Source organism: Myotis daubentonii, chromosome 7 (assembly GCF_963259705.1).
Source record: "Myotis daubentonii chromosome 7, mMyoDau2.1, whole genome shotgun sequence".
Classification (NCBI taxonomy): domain Eukaryota; kingdom Metazoa; phylum Chordata; class Mammalia; order Chiroptera; family Vespertilionidae; genus Myotis; species Myotis daubentonii.
The window spans coordinates 51,540,221-51,563,609 of NC_081846.1; the positions used below are offsets into that span (position 1 = coordinate 51,540,221).

The 23,389-nt window shown below is 36.3% G+C and overlaps 1 protein-coding gene across 2 annotated transcripts in view; it reads right to left on the reverse strand.

Moving 5' to 3' along the window:
- The window catches only part of SCN2A (sodium voltage-gated channel alpha subunit 2), a 124,056-nt gene that overhangs the window by 7,591 nt on the left and 93,076 nt on the right, over window positions 1-23,389 (reverse strand). For both annotated transcript variants that reach the window (XM_059704239.1, XM_059704240.1), the window contains 8 exons: window positions 21,965-22,119; window positions 19,986-20,159; window positions 14,527-14,649; window positions 12,034-12,315; window positions 10,601-10,654; window positions 7,255-7,392; window positions 6,794-6,898; window positions 2,987-3,257 (listed from right to left, as the gene is read on the reverse strand). In XM_059704239.1, coding sequence (XP_059560222.1) covers window positions 2,987-3,257; window positions 6,794-6,898; window positions 7,255-7,392; window positions 10,601-10,654; window positions 12,034-12,315; window positions 14,527-14,649; window positions 19,986-20,159; window positions 21,965-22,119 — 1,302 coding nt within the window. The remainder of the gene's footprint in view (window positions 1-2,986; window positions 3,258-6,793; window positions 6,899-7,254; window positions 7,393-10,600; window positions 10,655-12,033; window positions 12,316-14,526; window positions 14,650-19,985; window positions 20,160-21,964; window positions 22,120-23,389) is intronic.

Below are 23,389 nucleotides of genomic sequence, written 5' to 3' on the forward strand. Positions count from 1 at the left end.
GATAAAGGGGACACCACATCAAGAAAACATAACACTTCTTAATATATATATACTAGAGGCCCGGTGCAAAAAATTTGTGCACTCGGGGGGGAGGGGAGTCCCTCAATCTGGCCTGTGCCCTCTCGCAGTCTGGGACCCCTAGGGGGATGACCACCTGCTGGCTTAGGCCCGCTCCCCGGGGAATTGGGCCTAAGATGGCAATCAGACATCCCTCTGACAGCCCGGCAGCCCTCGGGGGATGTCCACTTGCCAGTGGGGAGCAGGCCTAAACTGCAGTCAGACATCCTTAGCGCTGCTGAGGAGGCAGGAGAGGCTCCCACCACCACCGCTGTACTGGCAGCCATCAGCCTGGCTTGTGGCTGAGCAGAGCTCCCCCTGTGACAGCGCCCTGACCACCAGAAGTCAGCTCCTGCATTGAGAGTCTGCCCCCTGGTGGTCAGTGTGTGTCATAGTGACCAGTCATTCCCAGTCATTCTGCTGTTAGGGTCAGTTTGCATATTACCCTTTTACTATATAGGATAGAGGCCTGGTGCACGGGTGGGGGCTGGCTGGTTTGCCCTGAAGGGTGTCCCGGATCAGGTGGGGGTCCCGCTTGGGTGTCTGGCCAGCCTGGATGAGGGGATGATGGCTGTTTGCAGCTGTTCACACCCTCTTCAGGGTGGGGGTTGCCACTGGGGTGCCTGGCCAGTCTGGGTGATGGGCTGAGGGCCGTTTTCAGGCTGGAGAGTGACTGAAGCTCCAAACCTCTCCTTTTTTTCTTTTTTTTTCTATTCTGGGATTTATTTACCTTCTATGGCTGTCACTGGAGCTGAGAGCCAGCTCCAGCTCTGAGGCCCGGCTCCAGCTTGAGGCCTCGGCTGCTGAAAGCAGGTATCTGGGTTAGTTTGGCTTCTATAATTGAAACACTGTTGCAGCTCCAGCTCTGAGGCCGGCTGGCTGAAAGCAGGTTTCTGGGGTTTGTTTAGCTTCTATAATTGCAACATTGTTTCTTAGAGTGCAGCTCAGAGGCCAGCAGCAGCAGGCGGGAAACCTTGTCTTCCTCCATCACTGGAGCAAGCAAGCCTCCTGTTCTCTTCAGCTGCGTCGCTGCCGGCCGCCATCTTGGTTGGCAGTTAATTTGCATATCGCCCTGATTAGCCAATGGGAAGCGTGTTGGAGGTATGGTTAATTACCATGTTTGTCTATTATTAGATAGGATATATGCACCCAACCAGGGGGTACCGAAATATATAATGAAACTACTCACAGAACTAAAGGGAGAAACAGATCAACACACAATCATAGTTGGGGACCTTACTACTCCATTAACAGCTCTAGACAGATCAACCAAACAGAAAATCAATAAATATCAGAACATCAGGTTATACATTCTTCAGTGCACATGGAACATTCTCAAGGATAGACCATATGTTGAGTCACAAAACTAGCATCAACAAATTCAAGAATATCAAACTATACCAAGCATATTCTCAGACCACAATGACTTGAAATTAGAAATCAACTGCAAAAAAGGAAGTAAAGAAGTCCACAAATATGTGCAGATTAAAGAACATACTACTAAAAAAATGACTGGGTCCAAGAGGAAATAAAAGATGAGATGAAAAGATAGATAGAGATAAATGAGAATGACAATACAACATATCAAAATGTCTGGGATGCAGAGAAAGCAGTAATAAGAGGGAAGTTGATATCATTACAGGCCTATCTCAAGAAACAAGAGAAATCCCAAGTAAACAACTAACATCATATCTTAAAGAATTAGAAAAAAAAACCACAACAACCCAAAATCAGAAGAAAGGAAATAATAAAAATTAGAGCAGCAGTGAATGAAATAGAGAACAAAAAGACTATATAAAAAAATGAATAGCCCTTTCTGGTTTGGCTCAGTGAATAGTGCATTGGCCTGTGGACTGAAGGGTCCCGTGTTCAATTCTGGTCAATGGCTTATACTTGGTGGCATGTGGGAGGCAACCAGTCGATGTGTCTCTCTCACATTGGTGTTTCTGTCTCCCTCTTTCTTCCACTCTCTCTAAAATTCAATGGAAAAAATATACACTGGTGAGGATTTTTAAAAAAATTAATAAAACAGAGCTGGTTCTTTAAAAAGATTAAGAAAATTGAGAAACCCCTGTCTAGACTCACTAAGGAAAAAAGGGAAAAGACCCATATAAACAAAATCAGAAATGAGAGAAGTCACCACAACATCACAGATATACAAAGAATCATACTAGAATACTATGAAAGACTACCTGCCACCAAAATCAATAATCTAGAAGAAATGGAGAAGTTACTAGAAATATGTACCTTTCCTAGACTAAATAATGAAGACTACAAAAATCTAAATAGACTAATCAGCAGTGAGGAAATTGAAACAACCATCAAAAACCTCCCAAAAAATAAAAGTACAGGATGAGATTGCTTCACCAGTGAATTCTATCAAAAGTTCAAAGAAGATTTAAAACCTATTCTTCTCAAATTCTTCCAAAAAATAGAAGAGGCAATACTTCCTAACATATTTTAGGAGGCCAATAAACGTTGATACCAAAACCTGGTAAAGATAACACAAAAAAAGAAAAATACAGACCAATATCTCTGATGAAAACAGATGCAAAAATACTTAAAAAAAATTAGCAAATCAAATACTATAGTACATCAAAAAAATAATACATCACAATCAAGTGGGATTCATTCCAGGGGCACAAGGATGGTTCAACAGATGCAAATCAACCAATGTAATATACCACATTAACAAACAACAACAACAACAAAGGATAGAAATCATATGATCTTATCAATAGACACAGAAAAAGCATTTGGTAAGATATAACATCATTTATGATTAAAACACTCAATAAAATAGGAGAAGACAGAAAGTATCCCAACATAATAAAGGCCATATATGATAATCCTTCAGCTAATATCAAAGTTTTAGAACACACCTTTTCACTGCTAACTTTCTTGATTGAGTAAAAGTACCTCTTCTTACCTACAATGGATAGAATGACCACCACAAAATCAAAAATATTCCATCCAATGGTGAAATAGTAATAACGAAGGGAGATTAGTTTCAGCACACATTCTCCAGTGAACAGGACGATAAACACCAGATTAATCCAGTACAGAATGTTTGTCATTTCTTGACTCTGGTCATCAGTTTCCACCATCATGGTGACCATGTTCAGGCAGATGAGGATCATGATGCTGATATCAAAGACTTGTTTGGTGACAAAATCAAAGACCATTCCTTGGAATTTGTTCTGGAACAAAGAATATGTAAAAGTTCATTTAGGAACTGGGGGGGAAATCAAGTTCAACTTATTTGATTTTAACACAGCAATATGAAAATGCAGCTTTTTATAAAAACACACCATGTTTGTTTTATATTAGGAAGAATTTGATATGTAAGATGTTAAAATAAGAAAAACTGGGTGAAGATTTTATGAGGTAACTCTTCTGTAATAAAATTATCTTTAAAAATTATAGTTCACAATTCAGATATTCCACTTTTGCACAATTTAGTTTGGGCCTTATTTCCAAGCACTTATGGGCCTTCTGTCTTGTTTATGAAATTAGGGCCTCATCTTGTAAACCAATTCTGCAAATTGGACCATGTTTTGTTCTTTTTTGCCTGTATCTGATTTTTGTCTGTATCAAGCACTCTAAGGCATTGGCCATGACAAAATTCTGCTAAGCTGTCTTCTACCTTCTCAGTGATTGGTGTTCTGCTACCTATACTAGTACACTTCATAGTTTCCTGGTTCGATACATTCACAGGTCTGGATTCTCTCTACTGGTGTTCTGACCTCACCACGTGGTTGTTACATTTTATGCTTTTCTCTGAATACATATCTGGCCTGCTGGATTGGACTTAATAAATGCATCGAATTCCTGTTCTAAGGTCTTCCTTCTTCTTGGTTGCTGCAGTTTCACTTCCCAGGTCTGGTTATGTTCCCTCTATTTCTACCTTCCTGATATTTTCTATCACTGTACTGTCATATCATGTTGTCTTGTTTATCTGTCTCCTCTATCTAAAATGACTTCTCTGGTGAATTCTAACTCAGTTTTATGTTTTAAGCACTCTGCTCTCAGAAAACTTTGTGCTCACATTTGTCATAATGTTGATGACATTATATTGTCAATGATTTGCTCTTAGTTAACTTAAATTTTCCCTTCCACTTGTTTGGAGCCTCTGTCAGGACAGAATAGTGTCATTTTTCTCTCAGATACAGCACCTGGAGTTGTAGTGGTTTCAGATGTGCTTAAAAGCAGAAATTTGGTCTTTATTTTCATATTATCATGATCAATAAAAAGCATCTTAAGAGGCCATCCCCATATAGTTTCCTAATGGGTCACCTCTATGTAAAACTTCAATCCTCAGTCACTGATTGATGTCTCCAATTTAAATTCCAGGGTGTAGAATATGCTGGCGGAAGGTGTCCTAGTATAACCCTGAGGGCCTTGTTCACCAGAGATTTATGTTCTATCACTTCATCTTATTCTTAGCCCTTGATAACGATAAAACATCCTTTGTTCCTCAGTTGCTCCCAGGATAGTTCTCGCTTTCTCAGAAATTTCCCTGCTCTCTGCACTCCAGCCCCACTGGCCTTCCTACTGCAGGGCCTTCACATATGCATTCTCCTTTTCCTGGAGGACTTTTCTTTTTCCACTTTGCTTATCGATACCTTCTCATTTTTCTTCAATCCTCACCTCATGCATCACTTCAGTGAAGCTTTCCCTAACGTTCCTATTAATGAGCTCCCTCCCCCTTATCAGCTCTCACAACCAAGTGGTGTATGTATTCTTTCTTGGATATTTCTATTAGTGTGACTTTTTGATTACAACTTGCTGCACTAAATAGACTCTGTGTTGTTCAATACTAAATTTCAAATGCTTGAGATAGCATATTCTTTTTTTATAAAATATTTTAACTTGATTTTTAGAGAGTAAGGAAGAGGGAAAGAGAGATAAACATTGATGTGAGAGCGAAGCCCCTTACCAGGGGTTCAGCCACAACCTGGGCATGTGCCCTGACTGGAAATTGAACTGGCATCCATTCAGTGCACAGGACAATGCTCAACTAACTGAGCCACACTGGCCAGGGCACACAGTACATTCTTAATGTATGACTGAATAAGATGGATTATACTACATTATTTCCTAATTTGCCAAATTGTCACCAGTAATATTATAGCTAAATGCCCTGATTTTTTCCCATGTATCCCTACACCCATCCATGTAAATCTATGTCATTTGATGTAATTAAACAGCCTCTCTTTTTTTTGAAATTTTCTCCATCATACCTTTCTCTATATACTTCCTGACTAATCAATCTCATCCTTCTTTGATTTACCTCTTCCTCTAATAGGGAAGTGCCCAAGGCTTCATGCTCAGCATTTTTCTTTTTTTGTCTATTCTAATTATCTTTCAAAAATGAATCTATGCTTCAGGGCGTAACTAAATTCTGTCTGGCAAGTCTAGAATCCTTACCTCAGTCTGATGTCCCATAGGAACTACATCTGTATTGCCAAATGCATTTATAATACATTTCCTTTCATTGGTTATTGGAACCAATCTTTCACAAAACATCAACTGTTCTAAGTTTTTCATTGTCTACATATCTTCCTTCTTTTCCTAGACTTTATAGCTGCCTCATCCCATTGAGTTTTCTTATTAGCTCATATATCTCTCATGTTTCAGTCCTATTTGGCATGGCCCCATACTATAGACTCATCTGTTATTTTGTCTCTAACATCTTCTTAAACCAATCTCTAAAATCTTCTCTTTTTTTCACATTAGCATGCTGTTCTTTTAACTATATTGCATTTGTATTGCTTAATTAAGATCAATTTCTTCAGACTGATAATGGTTACCTTCATTCATTTAGCCCAGAAAACCCTGTATTTACTACCCACTAAATCAAATGTCACTATTGTCAATGGAAATGTTTATTTTCATGGCTTGGACTATACATTTTCTCATACAGGGAATGTACTCTGCTTTTCTTCCCATCCATTCAAACTGCATTATTTCTCAAAACCTAGGCTCAAACTGTACATTCCTTATGTTTTATTCAATAACACTATCTATTTTTTCTGATTTTTTTGGTCAACTTACAAACTGAACACGGGCATAGCTAGTTTTATATTGTCATTAGTTGATTCGTAGAATATGGATTCCTGGAGAACACTGGATTGCCTTGCACTATGTATGCCTTGGGGGAGGAGTTCTGAAAAAATTTGGGCACTTTCCTGACTACAATTTCCAACAACAAACAGAACCAGCAGCAAATGGCAAATATATAATTGGAATAGCCACAACTGGTCATAAAAAGAATCATGTTATCTGATTTAGGTGCAAGATGCTAGGAGAAAATATGAAGTTCAAAAACAACCACACTGTTACTTGTTTCATTAATGATTTCATCCAGTCTACAGAGTTGGATAGAAAATGGGGCATATCTGAGATTACCAGTTATCCCAATCTGCTTCCACTACACACTGAGCATATACAATATTTCAGTATGGATATATTTTCCTCTCTACATTATTAGAAGCTCCTCAATGATATAACTGACATTTTTATTTATATATATTTTACATGTCTGTATATAAAATATATTTATACATATTGTATATGTAAAATACATGCACTTAGGCTATTTGGTCTAGCTAGTCACATTGCTAAGGTAAAACATTTTTTTGAAAATTAAAAAAAAATACTAGTATCTAACAATTTGAACTGTGAAAGTGAGAGATAACATAGCTTTTACTGATGATGAAAGTGTTATTCTTACAGCAGGTCGAGGTATGGGTTTTTGTGGTTTCTTTGAACCCAGTTTTTTCATTGCATTATAGTATTTCTTCTGTTCTTCTGTCATAAAAATGTCTTGACCTCCAAAGTAAAGAAATGAAAACAAAACTTGTTTAAAATCATGTTCTTTGCTAGCTATATAATCCACCTTAGTAGCTGTGTGAAAATTGGCTCCACGTTCTATGCTAAGGTTGTTCATTAATCTCTATTTATAAGGATGCATATAGTCAATATATAAGTTATGCCATATTGGTCAGTGAGATTTCTATACTGGAAATACAATACATGTTTTATAAACCATCTTATAGTTAAATAAGTCTCTCAAAATAGTTTATGGATTTTACATTTTTTTCTTTTTTGTGGCTGCATTTTGGAGCCAAAAGGAAATAATATGACACGTTCAGTTCACATTTTAGAGCAAAGATAAAGTTTTAGTATACTTATCTTCTTTTTCTGTTGGTTGAAGTTATCTATGATGACACCAATAAAAAGATTCAGAGTAAAGAATGAACCAAAAATAATAAAGATGACAAAATAAAGATACATGTACAGATTGTCTTCATACTTTGGTTGTAATTCTACCTACAAAATATAAAGAATGACAAGTATTAGACCTAATACTTGTTTCATAAAAAGAATATCATGTGAATTTTCAATTCTCAAAACATGCCTCAATAATTGGGAATAAAATTAATTTCACCTAATAACTACTTAGATTATGAATGTATTTTATAAGCAAATACCCCAATAGGGCATGCAAAGTGAGGATTTCCTCCTCCAAAAGAAGAGATGTTATGTTAAAACCTTTAAAATTTACTCTGACTCAGTTTCTTCATCTGTAAAATGGAAATAATAAAGCCTAAACCTCATATGGTAGTTGGAAGGTTAAATATAGTAGTAATATATGAAGAGTACTTAAAACAGTGCTTGTTGAATCTATAATAATAAAAGAGTAATATGCTAATTAGACCAGATGTCTTCTGGACGTCATTCCAGACGTCCTTCCTGATAAAGCCGGAGCCAGAGGGAAGCCAGCCCAGGTCCCGGATGCCAGAGGGAAGCCAGTGCTGGCAGTCGGGTGAAGGAAGGCCTACTCTTGCATAAATTTTCATGCATCTGGCCTCCAGTAGTAATATAATAGCTGAAAATAAAGGTTTGATTTCTATTACACATTTCTTATGATATGTATGTGAGGATATAGGTATATCAGAAGGGTCTCATTCTGAATATGAGTCTATTGATTCATCTTATTAAGTAGGCCTTAGGCACAGATTCTACATGATGAATTCTTTTGTCCAGCACAATTTGATCAAAAAAAGGTGTGATAGTTGGTTTGTGCTTTTGGCTGTAATCTATAGTTCAGGTCTCACAGAATATTGTTCTAAGTTAACCAGTCGCAGGAGATAATGGATGCAGGTAATCACCTAACATGTCATAAAATCACTCTAGAGGGTAATGGCCAACATTATTTTTTCCCCCTAATGAAATAGAATAAAATAAGAAATATAATAAGTATTATAAAAACACATATATTTTGATAATACTTTTATTTCTTTTGTGTGAGTTAGTAGAAAGTAATATAAAATGGCATTTTAAAATGTTTTTCATCCTATATAATAAAAGGCTAATATGCAAATCAACCAAACGGTGGAATGACCGGTCGCTATGATGCCCACTGACCACCAGGGGGCAGACACTCAATGCAGGAGCTGCCCTCTGATGGTCAGTGCACTCCCACAGGGGAAGCGCTGCTCAGCCAGAAGCTGGACTCACAGCTCACTCCTAGACTGGGAGAGGGTGCAGGCCAGGCTGAGGGACCTTCCCCTCATCCCCACAGTGCACGAATTTCATGCACCGGGCCTCTAGTTATATAATAAATACATAAGCTTACATAGCATATAAGTATAAGATGTAATAAATGGTTATAAAGCGAATTTTACAACTCAGGACATTGTCAGGACCTCAGAAACCCTTGGCCTATCCTTCCCAAACATAAATTTGACCATTTCTGCTAGAGGTAATCATTATCTTGACTTCTATGGTAATTATTTTCTTGCTTTTTCTTTAGAGTTAACACCTAAGAACCTATTCATGAACAATAAGATTAATTTTGTCTACATTTTGCATGGCAGACACATTTGTTATAGCTCGGTTATATTTTGCAGATTCATCCACATTGTTGGGCATATTCTATTCATATATAATTTTTATCACCAAATAATATTCAATTATTTGTCCATTTCTACTACTTTTGAGTTGTTTACAGTTTTTGGTAATGCAAAAAAAGTTATGTTTATTCTTGTACACAGATCTCCTATGTATGTACACTAGTTTCTGTAGGATATAGCTAAAAATGGAACTGCAGGTTTAAAGAAATTCTTAACTTTATTCAATAATGTGATGATTCCTAAGGTTTTAAAGGAATATTTATCTTCTTTTTCCCCCAATTAGCAAAGTGTAAGAGTTATTATTGCTGTTTAACCTTGGCAGCACTTAGTACTATCAAACTTTTTAATATGCCAATCAGGTAGGTGTGCAGGTGATATCTCATTTTGGATTAAATTTACATTTCTTTGTGGATTAATGAGAGTAAAAGTGAGCAACTTTTCATATTTTTAAGGGGCAATTAGATTCCATCTTTCGTAAAGTGCTTGAATGTCAAGGAGTTATGTAGCAGACAATGTATGCTAAATGATTAAGATAGAAACTGAAAGTAAGTTGCATGTCACGTAGGTTATTGATAAAAAAGATAGAGAGAACTTTAAATGAAGTAATCAAATAAGTAGAAAACTACTGTAGAAAGCAGTTATAAGCCCATTGTGGTCAAAAGTTCAAAAATATGTTCTACCACTTAGTGTGTTAATCCTCTTTGCTTCCATGATAAAATAGAGTTGAATGTCAAACTACATGATAAGGTTATTATTTAGGATTAAATGATAAAATCTCAGAAAGTCCTTAGCATAGCACTTACAGAGGTACAATGCAGGGATTTTAGCTCTTGTGCTCTTTTTATTAGTAAGGTGGAATGAATGAATGAATGAATGAATGAATGAATAAATAAATAAATAAATAAATAAATAAATAAATAAATACACACTCCAAAAATAAACAAACAAAAAACCCCTCAGGAATTCTTTTGAGTTAAACCTGGTGGCTGGTGCTAGGTAAATAACATTTTAAGCTTAATTATCATGTTCTGGTGACATACCAGAGATCAGTCTTTTTTATTTTAATGTGATTTCATCCCTCACTGTTAATGAAATCAACAAATAAATGAAATTAATGGAAATTGTACAAAAAATTTCAAAAGTGTTGAAGTGTATAAGGTGAATTGTGAATGCCCTGTTCTTCTACCACAAATATCTCACTTCCCAGAGAGGAGTACTATTAAGTTTTTTGTTTGTTTTGTAATGATTGTTTTTTCCCATCATTAACCAGATCCCTATATTACAAGAAAGATAAAGCTGAAGGAAACCTAGATAGATGAAGAAAGTGCCCATGAGGGCTCCTAATACACAAATGAGCATAACTATCAGAGCCAAAACTAAAATGTCTCATCTCAAATTCAGTCAACAAATTTTTAAGTGCCAGGTGTCATGCTAGACACTAGAAAATATGTTAAAAGATTTGCAGTGAGAAAAAATATCAGGTGAATATTTCATCTTTGTAAAATAGATGTGTTCTATAAATTGATCCACGGTTTTATTTTATTGACAATATCACTAAAATACAACAATGTGAAAATACTCGCTGGATCAAATTAAGCAATTTTCCCTCTAAGAAGACTTACATTTCGTGAATCAACAGCTGCATACATGATATCCATCCATCCCTTAAATGTGGCCTGTAAAAAAATCACATCATTTAATTTTTCCCCCCAAATTATAATTTTATAAAAGAAATTACATATCAGATTGATTGACCAAGATTAATTTAAACCAGGTATATATAATAATTTGGAATTAATATCTAAACTCTTAGGGCAAAGTTTTATAATATATGCTTTGGAAATACTTCCACTTTAATATTCTTCTATTATATCTATATCTATATCTATATCTATATCTATATCTATATCTATATCTATATCTATATCTAATCTATATCTATATCTATATCATCTATATCTATATCTATCTTTAACATCTTTAATTAAATTCTGATAGATTATAACAACATGCTATTATAAAAGCAATTATTAACAACTTTTGTATCTGATGTGCCTAACATGAAATTTGATTAAACAATTTCATGTATGTAGTACTAGCATCAAACAAGTTGAAAAGGATGGTGCATTGTTTGATCTTAATGCTTTTTTCCCTATGTTTTCTGTTCTAAAAGGTATTATCAATAATATGAATCATGATGGTTTGTTCCTGAAAATCTCCTCCATATTGTTGAATATACTATTTTGAGGCACTATTCTATAAGGAGTTTCTTAATCTGAAACAAACATTATATTCAATTGCAATTTAGTCTTTTAAGTATTTGTTTTTTTGTGTGGACACAGTAATCCTGAAAACAAGTCTTGTACATTTTTTTCAGTTCCTTAGTGTCACAGGCTCTTCCCTCTAATGTTCATACAGTGTTGGGAATTGTGTGGGTGGGTCATCTCATGGAGCATGCGGACATAACTTAGAGTGGTCATTTGAGAAGTTGCACTAATTGTTATGAATTGATATGAATTGTTATGAATTGATAGTGACATAATAGACTTGATAGGAAGGTTTTCATTTGCAAGAGAGTAATTCTCCTCGCTGAAAGTGTTCAAGCAGCAGGCAGGAACATGCAAATGAGGGAGCAGTCTGTATGAAGGATGTAAAGGTGGGGAGTTTTGGTTAGGGTGGGGTGAAGCGTGGGTGGGCGAGGACTTTCATCTATATTCTCAGGTACCTGAGAAAGAGCACAGAAATCTACCACTCCAACTCCACCCAGGGGCCTGTGCCTCTATTTTCTTAGAGTAGGATGGAGAAAACAATGGGAACTCACAAAGAAATCTCAGTAACAAAGAACTGTTACTGGGGTCTAATGCATAGCCTGGGAGATGATAAACTTTGCAGAGCTGTCCACTTTCAACATAGTGAAGATAGATAGTTCAGTAATTTTCAGTATTTTTTCAGGTCTATACAGATGGACCTGGCGAAGTATGTATTTATGAATACAGAAAAAAAATTACATTCACTTCAATAATACATCACAGAGAGTAATAAAATGGTTACTTACGACTTGAAGCAGAGAAAGATATCCAAGTCCTACATTATCAAAGTTTACTTTCACATTTTTCCACCGAGCAGTTTGATTGCTCTCTATGAGGGCTTTACATTCGCTGTAGTTGTTGACCACACTTACATCAAAGATTTCTCCAGTGGTGTAGTTAATACAATGATAAAACTTGCCAGCAAAGAGATTCACTCCCATGATACTGAATATTAGCCAAAAGATCAGACAAACCAGAAGTACATTCATTATGGATGGAATGGCTCCTAAAAGAGCATTGACAACAACCTGACATGAGAAGAAAAAATAGGTGAAAAGTCAACAACAAATATTTACTTATGCTTAACTATTTTTAAACACTATAAAAAGAACGACAATCAAATGAGAGAAAATATGTATGTTCTTAAAGTTATAGATTAGGCAGAATCTAGTCTCTAGTGGCTGCAACTAAAATGTTTAATTATACTTCAGAATAGTATAAAATATATTCTATGTTGTAGATTGTTTTGTCAAGTGGTAAGGCAATATTCATATCAAATTGTCACCCAAGGATGGGACTAATCACAAATGCAAAAAGTAATTAAGAATACAAATAATGACATGACTACAGAAGTGATGTAATCACGTGAATGTCACAATTTTTAAAAATCATGACAACCATAGCATTTACTATCCAAAGTCTGAAAGTAAAAGAGAACACTTGAGGGTCAGTTTTCAGGGTGAAAGGGAATACTAATGATAACTATTCTGAGAAAGGAAGTGTAAGGCAGGACTGTCCCAAGCAATGTAGCAGTAGTCACTCTACATAGGAAAACTGGAGCAAAGAGAGCGAAGCATGGAGATTGAACATGTGAGGAGGAGAAAGAGTTTGGAAGTCAGGAGATCTGTATTCTAGTTTGTATCACAAATTAGCTATGCACCTTTGAACAAGTTATGTAACTTTTCTGGCCCTAGGGATCCTCCTTTGTGGAATCCCTTTCAAAAAGAAATGAAAGCAAGTTTTAAAGACCTTATTAAAGTGTGAAGTTACTACCAGAATTTCAACTCTCATAATTCAGAGGTACTTTGTCTTGACACTTATTTATTTATTTATTTTATTTCAGAGAGGAAAGGAGAGGGAGAGATAGAAACATCAGTGATAGAGAATCATTGATCAGCTGCCTCCTGCAAGAACCCCCACTGGGGATGGAGCCCACAACCTGGGCATGTGCCCTGACCAGGAACTGAAGCGTGACCTCCTGGTTCATAGGTCAACACTCAACCACTGAACCACACCGGCTGGGCGACACTTAATTTTTAAGCTCACCATAGAAAATGCTATACTATGCAAATGTGAGAAGATATTGATTAATACAATTATATATTTTTTAAAAAGCTGGGTAGCAAAAAACAACACATGCATTTTCCAATACAGTTAAATCTATGGAAGTATTAAGGATTTAGGTGCATACATATGCAAATTTGATTTAAAAAATAAGAAAATTATTCTAGTACTGAAAGTTTGATTGCATTTTTACAAGAAAAACCACTACTGCAAAAACAGCAATTTTGCCCGGCCAGTGTGGCTCAGTGGTTGAGCATTGACATATGAACCAGGAGGTTATGGCTTGATTCCCAGTCAGGGCACATGCCTGGATTGTGGGCTCAATCCCCAGTAGGGGACATGCAGGAGGCAGCCGATCAATGATTTGCTCTCATCATTGATGTTTCTATCTCTCTCTCCCTCTCTTTCCCTCTCTGAAATCAATACAAATATATTTTTTAAAACCCACAGCAATTTAAATTGGTAAAGTGAAAAGAATTTAGAAGCTAATAATTAGTTTCCATGCAACTGTATGTGCACAAACACACAGACACACATAGCTATTCTTACCATCCAATGTTGTGTCTGAAATATTCATAGAAAGTCACAATAATTTTCAAATATCACAAAAAAACATCATTTTTTAAAACTTCCTTTTTAAATAACTAAACCACTATGACACAGCATCATTTCCTCAGTGCTGACGGTATGTGGTCTCAGGTTTCATGCCGCAGGGATGACAAATGATAAGCACAAATTCCTTCCTGTTCTTTGTACCACCTTTCTAAATGAGTGTTAGATTTCCACAGTTGACCTACTTTTCAGCCATCTCAGCCTGTGTTTCAAATCTAAGAGGCCAGATCTGGACTTTGAAAGGCTCATGATTTGTTTAAATTACAGTGAGTGGGATTTCCTGCACATTTATAAATGGAATAAACACCATTTATCTTGACTCACATCAGACGCTTCCACAACATGATAGAGATTTCCCACAGAGTAAAAAATCTAGTAAGGAACAAGCACTTAGGCATTATATTCTGTGAGTGTCCCCAGCAGTGACAAATATTATTGATTGACCGGTTAGGTCAGTATGAATGCAGAAGACACAAATTTCCACGGATGTGTCATTTCTAAGGTACAAAATGTCTGTCTGTTCTTGCTTATAATTTCAACAAATTCTAAGCATTTGGTCTTACCCTCATTCCTTCAAAGCGGGATAAGGCTCTCAGTGGCCTCAGAGCTCTTAGTGTCCTGAGGGACTTGATGGCACCAAGCTCTGAGTAACCCAAGGCATTTGCAGTCAAGCTAACCAAGGAGACCTATACAGAAAAAGCAACACAATTTTCTTATTTACAGACAAAAATGCTTACACAGATCAACCATGCTCTATGCAATAAACAAGTAGCTAGTTCTCAAACTTTACCGAGTATGAAAATCACCTGGAGGGCTTGTTGAAAAGGAAAGATCCTGGCAGAGTCGGATTCAATAGGTTTGGGGTGGGTCCTGATAATTTGCGTTTCCTAACATTTCCAGATGAATCTAATGATAGGAGTTGGTGACCCACACTTTTAGAACCACTATCATACACTTATGAAAAAGAAGAAACTATGCAGGTTCTCTTCCCAAGAATCTTGACACGAACATTTTTGTAAATTAAGTGCAAAGCAAGAAAAATAATGGCACAGATATGCAATCTATGTAGCTGTAAAACTTTATCATTTTTCATGCTATTTAGCAGACCTGAGAGGAAAATTAAAACTTGGTACAAGTACACAGGTAACTGCAAAACACTGGTGAATCTGAACATAAACACATTCAGAAAGATCTTGGCCTCTACATAGTGGCTTTGTCTGTATGTAAATTTTAGTGTGAGGGTGTAAAGGCATTAATTAGCTCAAATTTATAATAATAAAACCGTAATATGCTAATTAGACCAGACAGCCGAATGACCTTCCAGACATCCTTCTGGACAACCTTCTGGACGAAGCCTGGGCTGCGAAGGTTGAGACAAGCCACCAACTGCAAGGGCTGAGCCCCTTGCATGTATTTCCTGCATCGGGCCTCTAGTTAATTTATAAAAGCTGAGGTTTTAGTATAAGTAATTTGCCAAAACAATGTTTTCTTTAATCATGTGTACAAATGACTAATGTAGTTGGTATAGTTTTAAAGTCTCAGCTGACAAAAAAGGAAAGGACTGTCACAGGTGACACAGAAATATCTGACTTCCTTTGAAAATACACAGGAAACTCATTAAAATTACAAAAGCTAAGAAAAAAATATTCTCCTACAGTGCACCTGAATTTCAAAAGCAAATAAATAAAAATAGATGTATAGTATAGTTTTAAGACTATGGAATTAATAGATATTTGAAAAATATATTTTTTAAGAAAAATAAGTGAACCAAAACATTTTTATAATAAAATGACAAACTTATTTTGCACATGTAATCTAAAATAGCAAAACTTCTAAATTTGTAATAAAATTGAGCTATAAAATATTATTTAAGTGTGCTATATATTTTTTTTTCAAAATCTAAACTTCTAGGCTTTGTTAGTCTTCTCCTGACAGGTATTTTTAAACATAAAGTTCCTAATTGTCTTTGGGCCTCTAAATAATCCCCATTTTATTCTATCCATCATTTATACCTCCACCAAATTTCTCTCCCTCAAAGAGTGAGCTTTCCTTGTCACTTTCCATAGACAATGTTCAATGGCATCTTCTTTACTGAATCATAGGTCTAAATCTCTTTGGATGGCATCTCAGGTTCTCCAAACTCTTCTCCAACTTACCGTTCCGATCTTATTACCCATTTGCAGGACGCTTTCCCTCACTCTGTGGCACTGTGCTTACCCTCCAGTGCTGCTTGTTTCTTGAACAGGCCCTGTGGGCAGGCATCAGTGTCTGAGCATCTTGGTGCCCCTCCCCTCATCTGCACCTGCTGACATTCTCCTCCCTTAAACTCTAGCTCACACTGCACTGCCCTCAAGACTTTCCACCTCCCTCAGTGAAGTGAATGGACTAATACACATGTCATCTTCTAGTTCAGTGGTTCTCAACCTTCCTAATGCCACGACCCTTTAATACAGTTCCTCATGTTGTGGTGACCTCCAACCATAAAATTATTTTTGTTGCTACTTCATAACTGCAATTTTGCTACTGTTATGAATCGTAATGTAAATACCTGATATGCAGGATGTATTTTCATTGTTACAAATTGAACATAATTAAAGCATAGTGATTAATCACAAAAACAATATGTAATTATATATGTGTTTTCTGATGGTCTTAAGCGACCCCTGTGAAAGGGTCGTTCAACCCCCCAAAGGGGGTTGAGAACCGCTGTTCTAGTTGAATACCTATCTGTCCTCACAAGACAACTATCAGTTCCCAAAAGCCTGGAAAAATGACATTCACATTAGTTTTTTCAATAACAAAATAGATGTGCAATATATATCGATATAAAGCTAAGTATTGTTTAGTTTAATATTCTCAAACTAGTTTTTTTTTTTAATCCAAGAAGGTAAATATCAGGATATGTTAGGTAATATGAACACCAGCTACAGGACAACTAGATTTCTCTTACAGATTCCTTTATATTCAGGTAGTATTGCCTTAATGCCTTTATTATTAAACTAGAGGCCCGGAGGCTGCAAACTCTCGCAATCCGGGACCTTTCGGGGGATGTCCAACTGCCAGTTTAGGCCCATTCTTCTTACGGATCAGGCCTAAAATGGCAGCCGGACATCCTTCTTGCAATCTGGGACCGCTAGCTCCTAACCGCTTGCCTGCCTGCCTGATTGCCCCTAACCACTCACCTGCCTGCCTGCCTGATCACCCCTAACTATTCTGCCTGCCTGCATGATTTCCCCTAACTGCTCCCCTGCCTGCCTGATCACCTCTAACCAATTGCCTGCCTGCCTGCCTACCTGATCACCCCTAAGCACTCACCTGCCTGCCTGCCTAATTGCCCCTAACTGCTCTATGGGGGGTGGGGGGGAACAGCCAAGGTGAGGGGCCGTGGTCATTCTGGTCTCTAGTCATTCTGGTCGTTTCCCTGTTCCAGTCTCTGGGCTTTTATTATATAGGATAGTGTGTTAAATATAGGATGTTTTATTATACATTTATCAAGTATCTTAACTATGTAAAGAAAATAAGAAGAAAAAGTATCATCTATAAACTCATTATACAAATAAAAGAATGGTATAATTTTGGTATGTTTTTCCATTTTTTATAATGTCTAAACATATGGATTTAAATTATTATTTATTGTCATTTTATTGCTAGAAAATTTTTGATATGATTTTGTATGTAATTTTATATATTTAATAGATTTGCTTCAGGAAGATTAGGAAAAAAATAAAACAAATATATTTTTCTTTGCTAAATGCAAAGATTGCTCTTTGTCTCTTACATAATTTTTTCTTGTGTTCAGTGATTAGAAAGGTCATAGTAGATTAAAAATTGATATTTTTTTACCTGAAACTGTAAAAAATAATTTTCTTCAACAAAGTGTCTATTTTTTTCTTTTGCTAACATGATATTTAAATTTTATATATCAAAATATGTCTTTAATTGTCAAGAAATTATTAAAATCAATATATTATCTTTACAATGCATTATTAAACACATTGTGATTTCCTGAAAATTCAGTTTTCTTCCTCTATGTTGATGGTGATCATCAATCTATTCCCTTCCCCACATCCTTACTCTCTGTACTCACCAGCTCCCCTAGACTTTTTTACTTTTTTTATAATCCTTTATTGTTGAAAGTATTACATATGTCCCCTTTTCTCCCCATTGATGCCCTCCAGCCCCCTGCCCTCCACCCCAGGCCTTCAGCACCCTATTGTCTGTGTCCATGGGCCATGCATATATGCATACAAGGTCTTTGGTTGATTACCCCCCCAGCCATCCACCCTCCCCTGCCTTCCCTCTGAGATTCTGCACTCTGTTCTATGCTTCCATGTCTCTGGATCCATATCAGCTTATTTTGTTACTTAGATTCTACATATGAGTGCAATCACGTGATACTTGCCTTTTACTGACTGACTTATTTCACTTAGCATGATACTCTCCAGGTCCCTCCACGAGGTCTCAAAGGGTAAGAGAAACTTCTTTTTTACTGCTGCATAGTATCCCATTGTACAAATGTATTACAGCTTTTTTTATCCACTCCTCTATGGATGGGCACTTGGGCTGTCTACAGATCTTAACTATTGTAAATTGTGCTGCTATGAACATATCCCCTAGACTTGTCTAGACAAAAAGCCTTTAAATTCTTTTCTCTTGATTCTGAATAAATTAATAATTTGAAAGGCATTTAAGAAGTAAATCTCCAAAGTGAAATAAACATAATTTAAAACATTTTATTCAGTATGACCTCATATTTGTGAATAAAAGATGAGATGTTCCTCAAACTTCTCACTCAGAAATCAGGAGTAACCTCATGTTAATGTTTTAAAGCCTCTTATACTCTGGTTCTCCGTCTTACTTTATTTTCAACACCAATGCAGTTCAATAAACTTTTAAATAATTAGTTGATAGCCAATCTGTTTCAACCATCATATGAATCAAGAAGTGTCTCTTGCTATTTGGACTTTCACATTTCTTTGTAATTAGTAATCCATCTGTGGGCCAAGCATTTCTCAACAGTCTCTGGTGATAACAAAGATGCTAATGTCAAAGATGTGAACAATTTAAATATAGTTATTGTATTAAATGTGAGAGTGAAAAAAGCAAAACTACATTAACATATTATTTGTATAGCTTGGAATGTTAAATATTAATTTGAAGCTAAATCAATAATGATAATAACATAGCATTTGACTGCTGTTTCACCTATGAAAGTATATGTATTTAAATTGGTCAAAAAAAAAAAAAAAGGTTTGGGGACTTTGTATCATTGGCAAAATAGAAATCACCATTTATATTTGCACCCATGCAGATAGTATTGATAGAGTGCCTACTATATATATGCTAAGCATCATTGCGAGGACTAATATGTATCACAAACATGTCAAACTCGCAGCCCACAGGCCGCATGTGCCGCCCAGCCAATATAATGGTATGTAAGAAATGTTATAATAAAAATTTCGTAACTTAATTTTTACGATATCCTGTTGTACATAATTATTAATAATGAACTACAATGTTCGCTAATGACTGATTACTATAATCGTGTTGCACTCATTTCCCTTACGCACCTTATGCGCAGGCGCATCATTTCTCCCCACTAATACTAGCAGCAAATATTTTAGCAGCCGATTGCTGCATCATTAGTCTTGGCCTGACTTGTTTGGTGTGTGCAACAGGAAACATTTCACTTTCGGAGAACAAGAAAAATAGGTTTAGTTGCTTTACGCTTATTAATTTGTGCAGTTATTTAGTGTCTGGTAAGTTAATGTTCAAGAAAAAATATTAATTTTTATTAAAATGTTCTATTATTTTATGTTAACTATTACTCATTTATTTCAGCCCTTTGTATTCAGCATGTCTCTTCTGAAATAAATCTACATTTCTATGAAATTTGAAGCTTTTGCTTTTTACATCCCACATAAACTTAAACCTTGTTTATCTGGCTCATGCTAGCCTTTGAGTTTGACATGCTTGATGTATCATCACATGCCAATGGAATGAAACAGTGGAGAATACTCACATCCACAATCAAAAAATCTAGCCAGCACCAGGCATTGGTAAAATACATTTGAAAACCATATGCAACCCACTTGAGAAGCATTTCCAGGATGAATATGTAAGTGAAAACTTTGTCAGCATATTCTAATATGGTCTTAATTGTTTTTCGCTGCTCAATATATATATCTTCAAAGGCCTGTAAGGAAAAAAATGCAATTAAATTTCATTGTACTGTCGCTAATTGATAGCTTATTAGAAAATACATGCTGCAAACCTCTTCTCAGGTGCCCGCACTGGAAGCCTTCCTGTTTTCATAGCTGCATTTTGCCTTATAGTTATCTATATGCAAATGGCTGCTGCCTCGGCATTTCAGTCAACCAATAAATTCAAATAATTTTAAAGATTTAGTATCAGTACCTTAAAAAAAGTTAAATTTTTTTAGTGCCAGCTGCTTATCTCTACAGCAGAAAGTCACTGCAAGTAGACCCACTTCCTTTAGTGCAGTCACTGGGATGTACCCCCTCACTAATGCAAATGTAAAGCAATGAGCTCCGTTAGCCTGGGGAAGGACACTGGACTATAGCCTCTTTCTCTCTCTCTCTCTCTCTCTCTCTCTCTCTCTCTCTCTCTCTCACACACACACACACACACACACACACACACACAATTTCTAGAAGCTCCCTAAGCCATCATTTTGCAGAATTCCTCAGAAAGGGTTGGGGACTCATTTACAGGAGTCCCTGGGACATCTGAATGAAAAAAGTAATTATCTAACTCAATGCCCTTACATGCAGTCGTTCTCAAACTTCCTAATGCCTCGACCCTTTAATATAGTTCCTCATGTTGTGGTGACCCCCAATTTCATTGTTACAAATTGAACATAATTAAAGCACAGTGATTAATCACAAAAACAATATGTAATTGTATATGTGTTTTCCGATGGTTTTAGGCGACCCCTGTAAAAGGGTTGTTCGACCCCCAAAGGGGTCGCGACCCACAGGTTGAGAACCGCTGCCTTACAGGAAAGTCTATGAGGGTAACCTGGTGGTCTGGATGAATGATAAAAAAAAAAAATTTTTTTTTGAATTAAAAGGGAATCTGAACTTGTGAGCTTAGCACCAGGCCCTAAAAGCTTTCAGCTCAATTTATAGCTGAAGGTGGAAGCTGCTGAGAAGCCAGCCTGTTGATGTACTTCCTTGAGCTTTGACTGGATGTACTTGAGAACCAAGAGTTACTACAACAAGGACACTAGTCACTAATGAGATTCAGGGTTGTCTTTCCATTTGGCATTAAAACACAGGGCTCACCCTCTTTGTTCTGAGTACATGGCAGGATGCAGGATTGTCAATTACATCAGGGGTGGGCTTAGAGGCCTCCAGAAACAATGCCATATCCTTATATTGAAATCAATTCACCCAACACTACTGACTAACTGAAAAAATAGTACAAATGCAACCACGTTTGTATCACCAAATAGGAAAACTGGTCACACTTTTTATTATGTTAATCAATATTCTGACCAAATTGATCATTCCATTGAGTGAAATCAGACATAAAATAAGTCTGTAATGCTTTCACTTTGCTACTAGTCAGTAATTATGTCAGTGTACTATTTACCATTCACTATGGTTGGCACTAGTGAATCAGCATGAACAAGGCAGTGAGTTCCCTACAGCAATGCAGTTATGTTACATAGTTTGATATTTAGCGATAATCCCATATCATACCTGCATAGTTATTCTTAGTAAGAACTGTCTCTTTTGAGTGAAAGTAAAAAAGAGCCTTTTTTAGATATTACAAAAACCATAGTGTTCTGTGTTTGATTCATCCTGAGGCCTACTTCAGAACAATAAATTTATTGAGCCTATTTATTGAGCCTCTCACAACTATGCTAAAAATATCACACGATGTCTCTCATCCTCACCAACAAGTTATTGTAAAAACATGAAATAGGAGGTGCATCGAGAGGAAAGGTAAAGGAGCAGATCATATGCCACTTACCAGGGCCCCACTGCTGAGCAGAATCATGAAGACAATGAAGGTTTCGAACCAGTTATGCTCCACTATTTTATAGCAAGTTTTTCTCAAGTTCCACCAGAGTTTTCCTTTGCCTTCTTCTATGCTAATCTGGCAACACTTAAACTTCCGTACACAGTCTAAAATATGTCAAAGTAAAGGAAGAAAAAGAAAATACTCTTTGATTGTGAACACTTGTGTTGGTGGGATATTCATCTATATTATTATCTGACAACTGGTAAATGACTTCATTTTTTAAGATGGCTTCCACTTATAGAAATAGAAATCATCTATAATGTTTTCAATTACTCATTCCACACATTTTTTTTTATGTTTACGGGACTATTAAATTGGATTATATTGCATTAGAAAGACAGAAAAACAGAGAGAAAATTAAAATAACCAGAAGTTGATAATTTCATTCATATGTGGATATTTGTATATTTGAATTCTAATTGTTTCACTTAATGGTATAATATAAACATTTCCTTTTAAAAATGTATGTTTTTATTGGTTTTAGAGAGAGAGGAAGAGAGAAAGAGAGGATGAGGGGAAGAGAGAGAGAGAGAGAGAGAGAGAGAGAGAGAGAGAGAGAGAAGGATATAAACATTGACTGAAAGAGAAACATTGATCAGTTGCCTCTTGCACATACCCCAACTGGAGATCGAACCTGCAATCTGGGCATGTGCCCTGATGGCGAATCAAACCAGCAACCCCCAGGTGCATGGGACCATGCCCAACTAACCGAGCCACACTGGCCAGGGCCAATATTTCCTTTTTAATTACAAGTAAACAGAATATGAAAGCTTTCACAATACCTCTAAATAAGATTACCAGACTTAACAAGAATTAATATAGTTATTCCACTATTATTGAATATTTATGTAGCTTTAATTCTGGCTATTATTAGCAACAATGTAATAAACACCTTTGTATAATGTGTGGACTACTAGATCAAAGGCTTGTCAACAAATATTTATTGAATATCTCTTGTATTCAAGGACTTGTATTGAACAAATTATAATACTAGAATGTTTAAGACATAGCCTTGCTCTAAAAACAATCTGCATTTGAAGCAGGAGAGATTCTATAATTACAAAAAGCAATAATTATCACAAAATAAATAAGGTATTGTGAGAATTTGTGGGCAGAGATTAATTTCTGATATTGAGCTTTATGGATGTAACTGATTTGAGATGAGATTTTAAAAGATGTGTAAGAACCAGTTCTAGTACCTGGAGCTGTAAGGAATGCAGAAACAATGATACAAGTAGAACTTGGTGAGATAAATGCCTGGGAGCTGCATGACAGACAGGATTAGGAATCAAGACTAGAAAAGACACCGAGAGCTAATCTGAAAAGAGGACCTGAATGAGGAAATTTAGATTTGATCCCCTGTCTAAGGGGGAA